Source organism: Phasianus colchicus, chromosome 34, assembly GCF_987193195.1.
Source record: "Phasianus colchicus chromosome 34, bPhaCol1.hap1.1, whole genome shotgun sequence".
Classification (NCBI taxonomy): domain Eukaryota; kingdom Metazoa; phylum Chordata; class Aves; order Galliformes; family Phasianidae; genus Phasianus; species Phasianus colchicus.
In genome coordinates, this window is record NC_143469.1 from 1,876,942 (window position 1) to 1,895,090 (window position 18,149).

Genomic DNA, 18,149 nt, shown 5'->3' on the forward strand with positions numbered 1-18,149 from the left:
TGTGAGACATCTATGGGGTGGCCGGGGGGTCCCTATGGGTTGTGGCTGTGGGGTGGCCATGGGACATCCATGGGGTGGCTGTGGGTCACTCATGGGGTTGCCATGGAGTCCCTATGGGTTGTGGCCATGGGGTGGCCATGGGGTGGCTATGGGTTGTGGCCATGGGGTCCCTATGGATTATGGCTGTGGGGTGGCCATGGGGTGACCATGGGTGGCTGTGGGTCACCCATGGGGTGGCCATGGGGTCCCTATCGGTTGTGGCCGTGGGGTGGCCATGGGGTGGCTATGGGACATCCATGGGGTGGCTGTGGGGTGGCCACGCGTCATCCCCGTTGTGTTTATGGGACCTCCATGGGACATCTGTGGGGCACATATGGGGCATCCGTGGGGTGTCTATGGGGCGTCCGTGGGGCAGCCCACAATCATCCACGCGGCAGCAAATGAGGAATCCATGGGGTGTCCATGGGGCATCTATGGGGTATCTGTGGGGTGTCCATGGGCACCCAAGAAGCATCCATGGGGCACGTATGGGGCGTCCATGGGGCGTCCATGGGGCTTCCATGGGGCGTCCATGGGGCATCTATGGGGCTTCCATGGGGTGTCCACGGAGAGTCTGTGGGGCACTCAAGAAGCATCCATAGGGCAACCAATGGGGCGCCCCAGAAGCATCTGTGGGGCAACCAAAAAGAATCCATGGGGCACCCAAAGAACATCCATAGGGCAACCAATGGGGCGCCCCAGAAGCATCCGTGGGGCAGCTATGGGGCAGCTATGGGGCATCCGAGAAGCATCCATGGAGCAATCCAGAAGAATCCGTGGGGCGCCCGATGAACATCTGCCCATGAGGCATCCATGGGGCAACCGAGATGAATCCATGGGGCAACCAAATAACATCCATGGGGCAACCAAGATGAATCCATGGGGCAACCAAATAACATCCATGGGGCAACCGAGATGAATCCATGGGGCAACCAAATAACATCCATGGGGCAACCAAGATGAATCCATGGGGCAACAAAGATGAATCCATGGGGCATCCAAGAAGCGTCCATGGGGCATCTGTGGGGCACCCATGGTGTATCCTAGGGGCACCTATGGGGCACCTGTGGGGCACCCAGGAAGCATCCATGGGGCATCCTAAGCACACCCTTGAGGCATCCAATGGGGCACCCAAGAAGCGTCCATGGGGCATCCGTGGGGCACCCATGGGGCATCCTAGGGGCACCCAATGGGGCACCCAAGAAGCGTCCATGGGGCACCCGTGGGGCACCCATAGGGCATCCTTGGGGCATCCAATGGGGCACCCAAGAAGCATCCATGGGGCACCCATGGGGCATCCTAAGCACACCCTTGAAGCATCCAATGGGGCACCCAAGAAGTCTCCATGGGGCACCCAAGAAGCGTCCATGGGGCATCCATGGGGCACCCATAGAGCACCCTTGAGGCACCCAATGGGGCACCCAAGAAGCGTCCATGGGGCACCTGAGAAGCATCCATGGGGCACCCGTGGGGCATCCAATGGGGCAGCCATGGGGCATCTTTGGGGCATCCAAGAAGCATCCATAGGGCATCCATAGGGCACCCATGGGGCACCCTAGGGGCATCCAATGGGGCACCCAAGAAGCATCCATGGGGCACCCATGGGGCATCCTTGGGGCATCCAATGGGGCACCCAAGAGGCATCCATGGGGCACCCAAGTAGCCTCCATGGGGCACCTGAGAAGCGTCCATGGGGCACCCATGGGGCATCTTTGGGGCATCCAAGAAGCATCCATAGGGCATCCATAGGGCACCCATGGGGCATCCTAGGGGCATCCAATGGGACACCCAAGAAGCATCCATGGGGCACCCAAGTAGCCTCCATGGGGCACCCGTGGGGCACCCATAGGGCATCCTTGGGGCATCCAATGGGGCACCCAAGAAGCATCCATGGGGCACCCAAGAAGCGTCCATGGGGCATCCATGGGGCACCCAATGGGGCACCCAAGAAGCGTCCATGGGGCACCTGAGAAGCATCCATGGGGCACCTGAGAAGCATCCATGGGGCACCCATGGGGCATCTTTGGGGCATCCAATGGGTCACCCAAGTAGCCTCCATGGGGCACCCATGGGGCATCCTAGGGGCATCCAATGGGGCACCCAAGTAGCCTCCATGGGGCACCCGTGGGGCACCCATAGGGCATCCTAGGGACACCCTTGAGGCACCCAATGGGGCACCCAAGAAGCGTCCATGGGGCAGTTGTGGGGCACCCATAGGGCACCCATGGGGCATCTTTGGGGCATCCAATGGGGCACCCAAGTAGCCTCCATGGGGCATCCAATGGGGCACCCAAGTAGCCTCCATGGGGCACCCGAGAAGCCTCCATGGGGCACCCGTGGGGCACCCATAGGGCATCCATAGGGACACCCATGGGGCACCCAAGTAGCCTCCATGGGGCACCCGTGGGGCATCTGTGGGGCATCCATAGGGCACCCATGGTGCATCCTTGGGGCACCCAATGGGGCACCCAAGTAGCCTCCATGGGGCACCCGTGGGGCATCCGTGGGGCACCCATAGGGCACCCATGGGGCATCTTTGGGGCATCCAATGGGGCACCCAAGTAGCCTCCATGGGGCACCCATGGGGCATCCTAGGGGCACCCAATGGGGCACCCAAGTAGCCTCCATGGGGCACCCGTGGGGCACCCATAGGGCATCCTAGGGACACCCGTGGGGCACCCATAGAGCACCCTTGAGGCTCCCAATGGGGCACCCAAGTAGCCTCCGTGGGGCACCCGTGGGGCACCCATAGGGCACCCATGGGGCATCTTTGGGGCATCCAATGGGGCACCCAAGAAGCATCCTAGGGGCATCCAATGGGGCACCCAAGAAGCATCCATGGGGCACCCATGGGGCACCCTTGAGGCATCCAATGGGGCACCCAAGAAGCGTCCATGGGGCACCCGTGGGGCACCCATAGGGCATCCTTGGGGCACCCAAGGGGCACCCAAGTAGCCTCCATGGGGCATCCAATGGGGCACCCAAGTAGCCTCCATGGGGCACCCGAGAAGCCTCCATGGGGCACCCGTGGGGCACCCATAGGGCATCCATAGGGACACCCATGGGGCATCCTTGGGGCATCCAATGGGGCACCCAAGAAGCGTTCATGGGGCACCTGAGAAGCATCCATGGGGCACCCGTGGGGCATCCTTGGGGCATCCAATGGGGCACCCAAGTAGCCTCCATGGGGCACCCGTGGGGCACCCATAGGGCATCCTAGGGACACCCGTGGGGCACCCATAGGGCATCCTTGGGGCATCCAATGGGGCACCCAAGTAGCCTCCGTGGGGCACCCGTGGGGCACCCATAGGGCACCCATGGGGCATCTTTGGGGCATCCAATGGGGCACCCAAGAAGCATCCATGGGGCACCCATGGGGCACCCTTGAGGCATCCAATGGGGCACCCTAGAAGCGTCCATGGGGCACCCACGTGGCACCCACGGGGCATCCTTGGGGCATCCAATGGGGCACCCAAGAAGCATCCATGGGGCACCCATGGGGCATCCTAAGCACACCCTTGAAGCATCCAATGGGGCACCCGAGAAGCATCCATGGGGCACCCAAGAAGCGTCCATGGGGCACCCGTGGGGCACCCATAGGGCATCCTAGGGACACCCAAGGGGCACCCAAGTAGCCTCCATGGGGCACCCGAGAAGCCTCCATGGGGCACCCGTGGGGCACCCATAGGGCATCCTAGGGACACCCGTGGGGCACCCATAGGGCATCCTAGGGGCACCCAATGGGGCACCCAAGAAGCGTCCATGGGGCAGTTGTGGGGCACCCATAGGGCACCCATGGGGCATCTTTGGGGCATCCAATGGGGCACCCAAGTAGCCTCCATGGGGCACCCATGGGGCATCCTAGGGGCATCCAATGGGGCATCCAAGTAGCCTCCATGGGGCACCCGTGGGGCACCCATAGGGCATCCTAGGGGCACCCAATGGGGCACCCAAGAAGCGTCCATGGGGCAGTTGTGGGGCACCCATAGGGCACCCATAGGGCATCTTTGGGGCATCCAATGGGGCACCCAAGAAGCATCCATGGGGCACCCATGGGGCATCCTAGGGGCATCCAATGGGGCACCCAAGTAGCCTGCATGGGGCACCCAAGTAGCCTCCATGGGGCACCCGTGGGGCACCCATAGGGCATCCTAGGGACACCCGTGGGGCACCCATGGGTCACGCATGGGCCGCCCCCCTCAGACGGACGTGGTGCACTCCCTCGTGGCGGGCGAGGCGGGCAGCCCCTGCTTTTGGCTCCAGCGCTCCGTGGAACTGGAGGTGCGGAGGGGCAGAGCGCAGCGCCCGGGGGTCTCGGCCCCCCCCCGGCCCCCCGCCGCCCCGCAGCAGCACAGCACCCTGCGGAACTCCCTGCGCATCTCCTTGCTGCGCAGCGTGTAGATGACGGGGTTGGCGGCCGAGTTGAGGGTGGCGAAGGCGAAGAAGTAGTTGGCCCCGTAAAGGATGCTGCAGGAGCGGACGGGGCACGAGGCGTCCAGGAGGAGGATGACGAAGGCGGGCAGCCAGCAGATGATGAAGGCTCCTAAAACGATGGTGACCGTCTTGAGGAGGGCCAGAGTCTGAGCGTTGGCGATGTCGGCGTGGCTGGAGCGGACGATGCAATAAATGCGCCCGTAGAGGCCGACGATGGCGAGGAGGATGAGGGTGAAGATGGTGACGACGAAGAGCACGTAGCGCTTGGAGTAGAGGGGGAGGACGGTGGAGCAGTCGCGCAGGTCGCTGATGCAGTTCCAGCCCATGATGGGCAAACTGCCCACCGCCGCCGCCACCAGCCAGCAGGCGCCGATCAGCAGCACCATGCGGCAGCCCTTGTCCCCGCCGTACACCTTGACGCGGGTGACGGCCACGTGGCGCTCGATGGCGATGGCCAGCAGGCTGAAAACCGAAGCGGCCAACGTGGCGAAAGCCGTCCCTTCCCTGACGAACCACTGCACCGGGGTGAGGTTGAAGGTGGTGGAGCCGGAGAGGAGGATGTTGGCCATGAAAGCCAAACCGGCCAGCAGGTCGGAAAAAGCCAGGTTGGCGATGAAGATGAACATGGCGGAGTGCAGCTTCGGGTTGCGGCAGACGGAGACGAGGACCAGGAGGTTCTCCAGGACGATGAGGCAGCAGACGGCGACGATGACGACGGAGACGACGCCGTGGGAGGCGGCCGCCGAGCCGTCGGGGAGCTGCCCCCCCTTGGTGTAGTTGTAGTGCTCCCGGATCTTGGCCGTGTTGAAGTAGTCCTTGTAGATGCTGCCCATGGCGGGACCTGCGGGGGGGGGGGCAGGGGGGTGATGAGGGGGTGGTGAGGGGGTGGGGGGCTGTGGGGAGTGGGGGGTGATGGGGGTCAGGGGGGATGGGGGGGCTATGGGGGGTGGGGGGATGGGGGGTGATTGGGGGGGATGGGGGTCAGGGGGGTGATGAGGGGGTGGTGAGGGGGTGGTGAGGGTGTGGGGGGCTGTGGGGGGTGGGGGGGTGATGGGGGGATGGGGGATGGTGAGGGGGTGCGGGACTGTGGAGGGGTGATGGGGGTCAGGGGGGTGATGAGGGGGTGGGGGGCTGTGGGGGGATTGGGGGAGATGGGGGTCAGGGGGGTGATGGGGGTCAGGGGGTAATGAGGGGGTGGGGGGCTGGGGGGGGCTGGGGGGGGATGGGGGAATGGGGGATGGTGAGGGGGTGGGGGGCTGCGGGGGGTGGGGGGTGATGGGGGTTGGGGGGGATGGGGGTCAGGGGGGTGATGAGGGGGTGGGGGGCTGTCGGGGGTGGGGGGGATGGGGGTCAGGGGGGTGATGAGGGGGTGGTGAGGGGGTGGGGGGTGATGGGGGTTGGAGGGTGATGAGGGGGTGGGGGGGGGGTGGGGGGTGATGGGGGTCAGGGGGGTGATGAGGGGGTGGTGAGGGGGTGGGGGGCTGTGGGGGGATTGGGGGGGATGGGGGTCAGGGGGGTGGTGAGGGGGTGGGGGGCTGCGGGGGGTGGGGGGGGATGGGGGTCAGGGGGGTGATGGGGGTCAGGGGGGTGATGAGGGGGTGGTGAGGGGGTGGGGGGTGATGGGGGTTGGAGGGTGATGAGGGGGTGGGGGGGGGGTGGGGGGTGATGGGGGTCAGGGGGGTGATGAGGGGGTGGTGAGGGGGTGGGGGGCTGTGGGGGGATTGGGGGGGATGGGGGTCAGGGGGGTGGTGAGGGGGTGGGGGGCTGCGGGGGGTGGGGGGGGATGGGGGTCAGGGGGGTGATGGGGGTCAGGGGGGTGATGAGGGGGTGGTGAGGGGGTGGGGGGTGATGGGGGTTGGAGGGTGGTGAGGGGGTGGGGGGGGGATGGGGGGATAGGGGGTGGTGAGGGGGCGGGGGGCTGTGGGGGGTGGGGGGGGATAGGGGGACAATGGGGGTTGGGGGGTGATGAGGGGATGGGGGGGATGGGGGGATGGGGGATGGTGAGGGGGTGGGGGGCTGCAGGGGGTGGGGGGTGATGGGAGTCAGGGGGGTGATGGGGGTCAGGGGGTGATGGGAGTCGGGGGGGGGATGGGGGTCAGGGGGGATGGGGGGGCTATGGGGGGTGGGGGGGGGATGGGGGGATGGGGGGTGGTGAGGGGGCGGGGGGCTGTGGGGGGTGGGGGGGGGTGGGGGATGGTGAGGGGGTGGGGGGCTGCGGGGGGTGGGGGGTGATGGGAGTCAGGGGGGTGATGGGGGTCAGGGGGGTAATTAGGGGGTGGGGGTTGATGGGGGTCAGGGGGGATGGGGGTCAGGGGGGATGGGGGGGCTATGTGGGGGGGGGTCAGGAGGGTGATGGGGGGGTGGGGGGCTGCGGGGGGTAGGGGAGGATGGGGGTCAGGGGGGGATGGGGGTCAGGGTGGTGATGAGGGGGTGGGGGGCTGTGGGGGGACTGGGGGGGATGGGGGTCAGGGGGCTGATGGGGGTCAGGGGGGATGGGGGGCTATGGGGGGTGCGGGGGTCAGGAGGGTGATGAGGGGGTGGGAGACTGTGGGGGGATTGGGGGGGATGGGGGTCGGGGTGGTGATGAGGGGGTGGGGGGTGATGGGAGTCAGGGGGGTGATGGGGGTGGGGGGCTGTGGGGGGTGGGGGGGGATGGGGGGACAATGGGGGGTGGGGGGTGATGAGGGGGTGGGGGGCTGCAGGGGGTGGGGGGGATGGAGGTCAGGGGGGTGATGGGGGTCAGGGGGGATGGGGGACTATGGGGGGTGGGGGATGATGAGGGGGTGGGGGGCTGTGGGAAGGTGGGGGGTGATGGGGGTTAGAGGGTGATGAGGGGGTGGGGGGACTCTGGGGGGTGGGGGGGGGATGGGGGTCAGGGGGGTGATGAGGGGGTGGGGGATGGTGGGGGGTTGGGGGACAATGGGGGTTGGGGGGGTGATGGGGGGACAGTGGGGGTGGGGGGTGATGAGGGGATGGGGGACTGTGGGGGGGTGGGCGGTGGGGGAACAGTGGGGGAGGGGGTGATGAGGGGATGGGGGACTGTGGGGGGGTGATGGGGGGGATGGGGGTGATGGGGGTTGGGGGGTGATGAGGGGGCGGGGGACTGTGGGGGGGTGGGGGAGGATGGGGGGATGGGGGGACAATGGGGGATGGGGGGTGATGGGGGGTGGGGGGGGATGAGGAGGTGGGGGACTCTGGGGGGTGGGGGGGGTGATGGGGGACAGTGGGGGTGGGGGTGATGAAGGGGGGGGGACTGTAGGGGGGTGGGGGTTGGGGGGGTGATAAGGGGGTGGGGGGTTGATGGTGGGACAATGGGGGATGGGGGGTGATGAGGGGGTGGGGGTTGGGGGGGTGATGGGGGTCAGGGGGTGATGAGGGGGTGTGGGACTGTGGGGTTATGCTGTAGGGTTATCGTGACATTGTGGGGTGACAGTGACACTGTGGGGTTACGGTGACACTGTGGGGTTACGGTGTGGGGTAACAGTGACACCGTGGGGTTACGGTGACACTGCGGGGTGATGGTGTGGGGTGACGGTGATGTTGTGGGGTTACGCTGTGGGGTGATGGTGACATTGTGGGGTTATGGTGACATTGTGGGGTGACGGTGTGGGGTGACGGTGACACTGTGGGGTTACGCTGTGGGGTGACGGTGACGTTGTCGGGTTACGCTGTGGGGTTATGGTGACACTGTGGGGTGACAGTGTGAGGTTATGGTGACACTGTGGGGTGACGGTGACGTTGTGGGGTGACACTGTGGGGTTACAGTGACACCGTGGAGTGACGGTGTGGGGTGATGGTGATGTTATGGGGTTACGCTGTGGGGTTATGGTGACACTGTGGGGTGACGGTGACACTGTGGGGTGACGGTGACATTGTGGGGTTATGCTGTGGGTGACGGTGACGTTGTGGGGTGACGGTGACATTGTGGGCTTATGGTGTGGGGTGATGGTGACACTGTGGGGCGATGACGTGGGGTTACGGTGACATTGTGGGTTAAAGGTGTGGGGTTACGGTGACATTGTGGGGTTATGGTGACATTGTGGGGTGACGGTGTGGGGTGACGGTGACACTGTGGGGTGACATTGTGGGGTTAGGGTGACACTGTGGGGTGATGGTGACATTCTGGGGTGACGTTGTGGGGTGACGGTGACACTGTGGGGTTGTGGTGACATTGTGGGGTGATGGTGACACTGTGGGGTGACATTGTGGGGTGATGGTGACACTGTGGGGTGACGGTGTGGGGTTACGGTGACACTGTAGGGTGACGGTGACATTGTGGGGTGACATTGTAGGGTTATGGTGACATTGTGGGGTTATGGTGACACTGTGTGGTGACGGTGTGGGGTTACGGTGACACTGTGGGGTGACAGCGACACTGTGGGGTGACATTGTGGGGTGACGGTGACACTGTGGGGTGACGGTGCGGGGTTACGGTGACATTGAGGGGTGACGGTGACACTGTGGGGTGACGGTGCGGGGTTACGGTGACACTGTGGGGTGACGGCGACACTGTGGGGTGACGGTGACACCGTGGATGTTTAGGGACAGTGAGTCAGGGAGGAAATCCGGTGGCGGCGGTTTGGGGGCGCACCGTCAGAACGGCGGCACCACAGCGTCACGGCTGGGGAACTGGGGGGGGGACGGGGGGGTTGGGGACATGGGGGGCATTGGGGGCAATGGGGGATTGGGGACATTGGGGACATTGGGGGCATTGGGGGCAATGGGGGGATTGGGGACATTGGGGAAATGGGGGGCAATGGGGGGCAATGGGGGCAATGGGGGGATTGGGGGATTGGGGACATTGGGGACATTGGGGATATGGGGGGCAATTGGGGGCAATTGGGGGATTGGGGACATGGGGGACATGGGGGACATGGGGGGCAATTGGGGGATTGGGAACATTGGGAACATGGGGGACATGGGGGGCAATGGGGGCAATGGGGGGATTGGGGGATTGGGGACATTGGGGACATTGGGGATATGGGGGGCAATGGGGGCAATTGGGGGATTGGGGACATTGGGGGCATTGGGGACATTGGGGACAATGGGGGCAGTTGGGGGATTGGGGACATTGGGGACATGGGGGTAATGGGGGCAATTGGGGGAATGGAGACATTGGGGACATTGGGGACAATGGGGGCATTGGGGGCAATGGGGGCAATTGGGGGATTGGGGACATTGGGGGCAATGGGAGTCAATGGGGGATTGGGGACAATGGGGACATTGGGGGCATTGGGGGGGCTGAGGTGGGGGATATGGGGACAATGTGGGGTTGGGGCCATTATAGGGATGGGGACATTTTGGGGTTGGGGACATTGGGGACAAGGGGGGGTTGGGGGGGTCGAGAACGTTATGGGGATGGGGAGATTGGGGGGGTTGGGGACGCTGGGGGGGGGGGGAACATGGGGACACTTGGGGGGGACATGGATGGGATTGGGGACATTGGGGGGGGGCTGGGGGCGTTGGGGGGGTTGGGGGCATTGGGGGGGATGGGGACACTCTGGGGACTGAGGGGGGGGGGACACATTTCCCCCCCCCCCCGTGTGGCTGTGACCCCCCCCCAACAGCGACCCCAGGACCCCCCCCACAAACCACTCACACGACCCCATAACCGATCCCAGGACCCCAAATTTGTTGAAGGACCCCCCTTTACCCCCCCCCCCATTCTGCCATCATCCCAGGACCCCCCCTCGGCCCCCCCCCAAATCGACTCCAAGTGCTCCCAGAACCCCCCCCCCCCCATCACCCACCCCAGGACCCCCAAAATCCATCCCAGGGCACCCCCCCCATTTCCAACTGGCTTTCAAGACCCCCCCCCAAAAAAAAATCGACCTTGCGACCCCCCCAAGTTATTCCACGATCCCCCCCCCCCCCCCCCATAACCCATTCCAGGACCCCCCCCCAATAACCCACTGCAGAGACCCCCAAATTCCACCCCATGAACCCCAAAATCGATCCTGAGACCCCCCCCACAAAACCAATCCCAGCCCCCCCCCCCAACCACTCCTGAGACCCCCCCCCCCAATCCCAGAGCCCCCCCTTATCCACCCCAGGACCCCCAAAGTCGACGCTGGGACCCCCACAACCAACCCCAACACCCCCAGGACCCCCCCCCCCCCATTTCCATCAACACCCCAAGACCCCCCCCCCCCCATAACCCATCCCAGGACCCCCCCCAAATGCCCCCAGGCCCCCCCCCACCAATAACCCAATACAGAGACCCCCTTCCCCTCCCCATGAACCCCAAGATCGATCCTGAGACCCCCCCCCACAAAACCAGTCCTAAGACCCCCCCCAACCACTCCTGAGACCCCCCCCCAATCCCAGAGCCCCCCAAAGTCGACGCTGGGACCCCCACAACCAACCCCAACACCCCCAAAACCATCCCAGGACCCCCCCCCCATTTCCATCAACACCCCAAGACCCCCCCCCCCATAACCCATCCCAGGACCCCCCCCAATGCCCCCAGGCCCCCCCCCCACCAATAACCCAATACAGAGACCCTCTTCCCCACCCCATGAACCCCAAGATCGATCCTGAGACCCCCCCCCACAAAACCAGTCCTAAGACCCCCCCCAACCACTCCTGAGACCCCCCCCAATCCCAGAGCCCCCCAAAGTCGACGCTGGGACCCCCACAACCAACCCCAACACCCCAAAACCATCCCAGGACCCCCCCCCCCATTTCCATCAACACCCCAAGACCCCCCCCCCCCATAACCCATCCCAGGACCCCCCCCAAATGCCCCCAGGCCCCCCCCCCCACCAATAAGCCAATACAGAGACCCCCGAATCCCACCCCACGAAGCCCCAAATCCATCCCGAAACCCCAATTCCAGTCCTGGGACCCCCTTCCCCCCCTTCCCCTATTTAAAACCCCATCCAGGACCCCCCCCCCCCCAAAAAAAGGACCCACCCCAGAACCCCAAAACCGATCCTTGGACCCCCCCCTCCTCCCAGTCCCGATCCCAGGACCCCAAAACTTCCCCTAGGACCCCGCCCCCCCCCTACAACTCCCCCCCACCCTATAAGCGCTCCCACGACCCCCAAACCCGACACGGCGACCCCAAAATCCATCCCAAGACCCCCCCCCCCCAAAACCCATTCGGAGACCCCCAAAAGCGGACCCCCCCCCCCCACACACACTCAGAGCCCCCTGCCCTCCCCCTCCCCCCCCCACCCCATAAGCGACCTCAGGACCCCAAACTCCATCCCAAGACCCCCCCCCAAAAAAAGGACCCACCCCAGAACCCCAAAACCGATCCTTGGACCCCCCCCCCCGCGTCATTACTGATTCCAAGACCCCAAAACTTCCCCTAGGATCCCGGCCCCCCCCTACAACTCCCCCCCACCCTATAAGCGCTCCCACGACCCCCAAACCCGACACGGCGACCCCAAAATCCATCCCAAAATCCCCCCCCCCATTCGGAGACCCCACAAAAGCGGACACACGGACCCCCCCCCCACGCACACTCAGAGCCCCCCGCCCCCCCTCCTCCCCCCCCACCCCATAAGTGATCTCGGGACCCCAAAACCCATCCCAAGACCCCCAAAATTGGACACACGGACCCCCCCCCACCGCACACTAAACCCCCCCCCCGCCCCCCACGCACCCCATAAGCGACCTCAGGACCCCAAACTCCATCCCAAGACCCCCCCCCCAAAACCCAGAGACCCCCAAGACCCCCAAAAGCGGACACACGGACCCCCCCCCGCACACTCAGAGCCCCCCCCGCCCCACACGCACCCCATAAGCGACCTCAGGACCCCAAACTCCATCCCAAGACCCCCCCCCAAAAAAAGGACCCACCCCAGAACCCCAAAACCGATCCTTGGACCCCCCCCCCGTCATTATTGATCCCAAGACCCCAAAACTTCCTCTAGGACCCCGCCTCCCCCTACAACTCCCCCCCCACCCTATAAGCGCTCCCACGACCCCCAAACCCGACACGGAGACCCCAAAATCCATCCCAAAATCCCCCCCCCCATTCGGAGACCCCACAAAAGCGGACACACGGACCCCCCCCACCGCACACTAAACCCCCCCCCCGCCCCCCACGCACCCCATAAGCGACCTCAGGACCCCAAACTCCATCCCAAGACCCCCCCCCCAAAACCCAGAGACCCCCAAGACCCCCAAAAGCGGACACACGGACCCCCCCCCGCACACTCAGAGCCCCCCCCGCCCCACACGCACCCCATAAGCGACCTCAGGACCCCAAACTCCATCCCACCGCCCCCCAAAATCAAATCCCCAGAACCGCTCTTACCCCCCCCTTCCCCCCCCCCCGGACCAATCCCCCTTCACCCCCCCCCACCCCAAAAATCCGCACCCAGGACCCCATAAAACCTTCCCGGGGATTTCTGCGATCGTTCCCGGGACTCCCCGCCCCCCCCACGTCCAACTCCCCCCCCCCCACCCCCCCAAAAACCCACCCCAGGACCCCCCCGCGCGCTCCTCGGGGTCCCAACCCCCCCCCAAATCGATTTCCGGACCCCAAAATAGTTTCTCCCCCCCCCCAAATCCCACAGGACCCCCCACCCCCCCCCCCCCCGCCCCATCGCTCCCCACCTCCGCTCCCGATCGTTCCGCCGCCGCCTCCCGGGGTTCCGCGCAGCCGCTCCCGGTGGGGGGGGGAACCCCCCCGGACCCCCCCGGGGGGAACGGAACCGAACGGAACCGAACGGGACCGAACGGAGCTCAACGGGACGGAGCGGAGCGGCCGCCGCTCCCCGCCCCCCCCCCCCCCCCCCCCCACGGCCCCAACGCCCCCGGGCGGCACCGATGGGCGGGGGGGGGGCGGGGCCGGGGGGAGGAGCGGGGGGGGGGGGGGCGGGGGCGGATGGAGCGGGAGCCAAAATCGGGGCTGAAAATCGGGGCTGAAAATCGGGGCTGAAAATCGGGGCTGAAAATCGGGGCTGAAAATCCGGACTGAAAATTCGGGGCAGAACCGAGAAATCGGAACCGGGAGCGAAAATTGGGACTGAAAAGCAGGGCTGAAAATCGGGGCTGAAAATCGGGGCTGAAAATCCGGAGCAGAACCGGGAGCGAAAATTGGGACTGAAAATATGGAGCAGAACCGGGAATCAGAACCGGGAGAGAAAATTGGGGCTGAAAATCCAGGAATCAGAACCGGAACCAAAAATTGGGACTGAAAATGGGGACTGAAAATCCGGAGCAGAACCGGGAGCGAAAATTGGGGCTGAAAATATGGAGCAGAACCGGGAATCGGAACCGGGAGCGAAAATTGGGACTGAAAAGCAGGGCTGAAAATCGGGGCTGAAAATCCCGAGCAGAACCGGGAGCAAAAATTGGGACTGAAAATATGGAGCAGAACCGGGAATCAGAACTGGGACTGAAAATTGGGACTGAAAATTGGGACTGAAAATCCAGAGCAGAACCGGGACTGAAAATTGGGGCTGAAAATCCGGAGCAGAACCGGGAATCAGAACCGGGACGGAAAATTGGGACTGAAAATTGGGACTGAAAATCAGGGCTGAAAATCAGGGCTGAAAATCCAGAGCAGAACCGGGACTGAAAATTGGGATTGAAAACTGGGACTGAGAATCCAGGAATCAGAACCGGAACCAAAAATTGGGACTGAAAATTGGGACTGAAAATCCGGAGCAGAACCAGGAATCAGAACCGGGACTGAAAATTGGGACTGAAAATCAGGGCTGAAAATCGGGGCTGAAAATTCGGAGCAGAACCGGGACTGAAAATTGGGATTGGGAATGGAACTGGAAATCTGGATCAGAACTGGGAAACAGAACCAGGAGCGAAAATTGGGACTGAAAATCTGAAGCAGAACCGGGAATCAGAACCGGAACCAAAAATTGGGACTGAAAATAGGGGCTGAAAATCCAGAGCAGAATTGGGACTGAAAATTGGGATTGAAAATTGGGGCTGAAAATCCGGAGCAGAACCGGGAATCAGAACTGGGAGCAAAAACTGGCACTGAAAATTCAGATTGAAAATTCTGACCAAAAATCTGGAGCCGGACCTGGAATCAGAACCGGAACTGAAAATTGGAATTGGAAATTGGGACTAAAAATTGGGACTGAAAATACAGAGCAGAACCGGGACCCAAAATCAGGGCTGAAAATCAGGAGTGAAAATCTGAAGCAGGACTGGGACTCAGAACCAGGACCCAAAACTGGGACTGAAAATTGGGACTGAGAAACTGGAGAAGAACCAGGGCCCAAAATTGAGACTGAAAATGGGGACTGGAAATGTGGAACAGAACTGGGAAACAGAACCAGGGGCAAAAAAAAGTGGGACTGAAAATTGGGACTGAAAATAGAGAGCGGAACCGGGACCCAAAATCAGGGCTGAAAATCAGGACTCAAATTCAGGTCCAAAAATCCAGAGCGGACCAGGAATCAGAACTGGGACCCAAAATTGGGACTGAAAATAGGAGCTGAAAATTGGGGCTGAAAATGTGGAGCGGGACCAGGAATCAGAACCGGAACCAAAAATTAGGACTGAAAATTGGGGCTGAAAATACAGAGCAGGTCTGGGAACCAAAATCGGGGCTGAAAATAGAGACTGAAAATCGGGACCAAAAATCTGGAGCAGAACTGGGAATCAGAACCAGAACTGAAAACTGGGACTGAAAATCAGGGCTGAAAATACGGAGTAGAACCGGGAGCCAACATTGGGGCAGAAAATCAGGACTGAAAATCAGGGCCGAAAATCCAGAGCAGGACCAGGAATCAGAACCAAAAAGTGGGACTGAAAATACAGAGCAGAACCAGGGCCCAAAATCAGGGCTGAAAATCAGGACTGAAAATACGGAGCAGAATTGGGGTTGAAAATTGGGACTGAAAATCCAGAGCAGGACTGGGACCCAAAATCAGGGCTGAAAATGGGATCTGAACATTGGGGCTGAACACTGGGACTGAAAATCGGGACTGAAAATGTGGAGCAGAACTGGAACAGAAAATTGGTAATGAAAATGTGGGCTGAAAATACGGAGCAGAACCGGGACCCAAAATCAGAACTGAAAATTGGGGCTGAAAATCTTGGAGCTGAAAATCTGGAGCAGAATCCGGACCCAAAATTGGGACTGAAAATCGGGCCTGAAAATCAGGGCTGAAAATTGGGACTGAAAATACAGAGCAGAACTGGGACCCAAAGTCAAGACTGAAAATTGGGGCTGAAAATTGAGACTGAAAACTGGATCTGAAAATTGAGACTGAAAACTGGATCTGAAAATCCGGAGCAGAATTGGGATTAAAACCTGGGACTGGAAGTCCGGAACAGAACTGGGACCCAAAATGGGGACTGAAAATTGGATCTGAAAATATGAAGCAGAACCAGGACCCAAAATCAGGGCTGAAAATGGGGACTAAAAATTGGGAGTGAAAATTGGATCTGAAAATACGGAGCAGAACCTGGACTGAAAATTGGGGCTGAAAATTGGATCTGAAAATATGGAGCAGAACCTGGACTGAAAATTGGGGCTGAAAATACAGAACAGAACCTGGGCCGAAAATTGGGACTGAAAATTGGATCTGAAAATCTGGAGCAGAACCTGGACTGAAAATTGGGAGTGAAAATATGGAACAGAACCAGAACTGAAATTTGGATCTGAAAATCTGGTGCAGAACCTGGAAAGAAAATTGGGAGTGAAAATTGGATCTGAAAATTTGGAGCAGAACCTGGACTGAAAATTGGGGCTGAAAATATGGAGCAGAACCAGAACTGAAAGTTGGATCTGAAAATACAGAGCAGAACCTGGACTGAAAATTGGGAGTGAAAATTGGATCTGAAAATTTGGAGCAGAACCTGGACTGAAAATTGGGGCTGAAAATTGGATCTGAAAATTTGGAGCAGAACCTGGGCCGAAAATTGGGAGTGAAAATTGGATCTGAAAATTTGGAGCAGAACCTGGACTGAAAATTGGGGCTGAAAATATGGAGCAGAACCAGAACTGAAAGTTGGATCTGAAAATACAGAGCAGAACCTGGACTGAAAATTGGGAGTGAAAATTGGATCTGAAAATTTGGAGCAGAACCTGGACTGAAAATTGGGGCTGAAAATTGGATCTGAAAATTTGGAGCAGAACCTGGGCCGAAAATTGGGAGTGAAAATTGGATCTGAAAATTTGGAGCAGAACCTGGACTGAAAATTGGGGCTGAAAATATGGAGCAGAACCAGAACTGAAAGTTGGATCTGAAAATACAGAGCAGAACCTGGACTGAAAATTGGGAGTGAAAATTGGATCTGAAAATTTGGAGCAGAACCTGGACTGAAAATTGGGGCTGAAAATTGGATCTGAAAATTTGGAGCAGAACCTGGGCCGAAAATTGGGAGTGAAAATTGGATCTGAAAATCTGGAGCAGAACCTGGACTGAAAATTGGGAGTGAAAATATGGAACAGAACCAGAACTGAAATTTGGATCTGAAAATACAGAGCAGAACCTGGACTGAAAATTGGGCCTGAAAATTGGATCTGAAAATACAGAACAGAACCTGGGCCGAAAATTGGGAGTGAAAATCAGATCTGAAAATCTGGAGCAGAACCTGGACTGAAAATTGGGCCTGAAAATTGGATCTGAAAATACAGAACAGAACCTGGACTGAAAATTGGGAATGAAAATATGGAGCAGAACCTGGACTGAAAATCTGGACTGAAAATCTGGAGCAGAACCGGGAACCAGAACCAGAACTGAAAACTGGGGCTGAAAATCAGAACTGGAAATTGGGACTGAAAATGGGGACTGAAAATAAGGATCAGAACCGGGACCCAAAATCGGGGCCGAAAATGAAGACTGAAAATTGGGACCTCGGGGTCCCACTATGGGGGGGGGGCAAATAAAAAGGGGGGGGGGTGTTCTATGGGGTGACCCCCCCCTCCCCCCCCCCCAGGCTCTGGGGTGCGTGGGGCCGCTGTGTTCCCAAAATATCCCCCACAGATCCGTGCAAATGGGATCAGCGCCGCGGCTTAAAGGGGGGGGGGAGGGGGGGGGGCGGCCAGATGGCGGTGGGGGGGGGGTGGATGGGGGGGGGAGTCACGTGGGGGGGGTGGATGGGGGGGGGGTCACGTGGGTGGCCTTGCACACCCGCAGCGGTGACGTTGCACGCTCACATCGGTGCCCCCAGGGTCACAATTGGGGGTCGCCCCATTGCCCCCCCCCCAATAAAAAAATACCCCCCCCCCCCCCCATGGCCACCCCATAGAACTCAATGGGATGGGGAAATTTGGGGTTGGGGGTCTGGGGGCATTATTTTTTTTTTTGGGGGGGGGGGACATTGAGGGGTGGGGACACTGACGGGGTTGGCATTGCTGGGGGGGTGGGGGAGGTCTGGGGAAATTTGAGGGGGGGGGACACCATGGGGGGGTCATATGGGGTGGGGGGGGGCATGGGTGACCCCATTGCATGGCTGGGGGGGGGTGGGGGGGGGTCCTCTTTGGGGTTTGGGGTGCGAGGATCATTTTGGGGGGGGGGTCACTGAGGGTGGGGGTGTTGTGGGGGGGGGACACACAGCGTGGGGGGGGGGGGTTATGGGGTATGGGGGGGGGGGACGTAGGTGACGCCATTGCATCGCTATGGGGTGGGGGGGGGCTCAAAAAAAAGGGGGGGGGGGGCACCCAAATTGATGACAGAGACGAACGCTCTTCCTGCCCCCCCCCCCCCCCGCCTGGCCCCCCCCCCCCCCCCACGTGGCAG

At 61.4% G+C, this 18,149-nt stretch overlaps 1 protein-coding gene across 1 annotated transcript; it reads right to left on the bottom strand.

The window, feature by feature from the left end:
* Positions 1–3,765: 3,765 nt before the first annotated feature.
* On the bottom strand, positions 3,766–13,202 carry S1PR2 (sphingosine-1-phosphate receptor 2). Its single transcript, XM_090128688.1, has 2 exons — positions 13,045–13,202; positions 3,766–5,314 (listed from the first exon to the last, which is right to left on the bottom strand). Exon 2 carries the CDS (start codon positions 5,304–5,306, stop codon positions 4,239–4,241), a length of 1,068 nt encoding a protein of 355 aa, XP_089984814.1. The 5' UTR covers positions 5,307–5,314; positions 13,045–13,202; the 3' UTR covers positions 3,766–4,238.
* Positions 13,203–18,149: the final 4,947 nt, after the last annotated feature.

Excerpts from the sequence above, each read along its gene's own strand:
- S1PR2 (XM_090128688.1), bottom strand. The coding sequence starts at position 5,306 with ATGGGCAGCATCTACAAGGACTACTTCAACACGGCCAAGATCCGGGAG.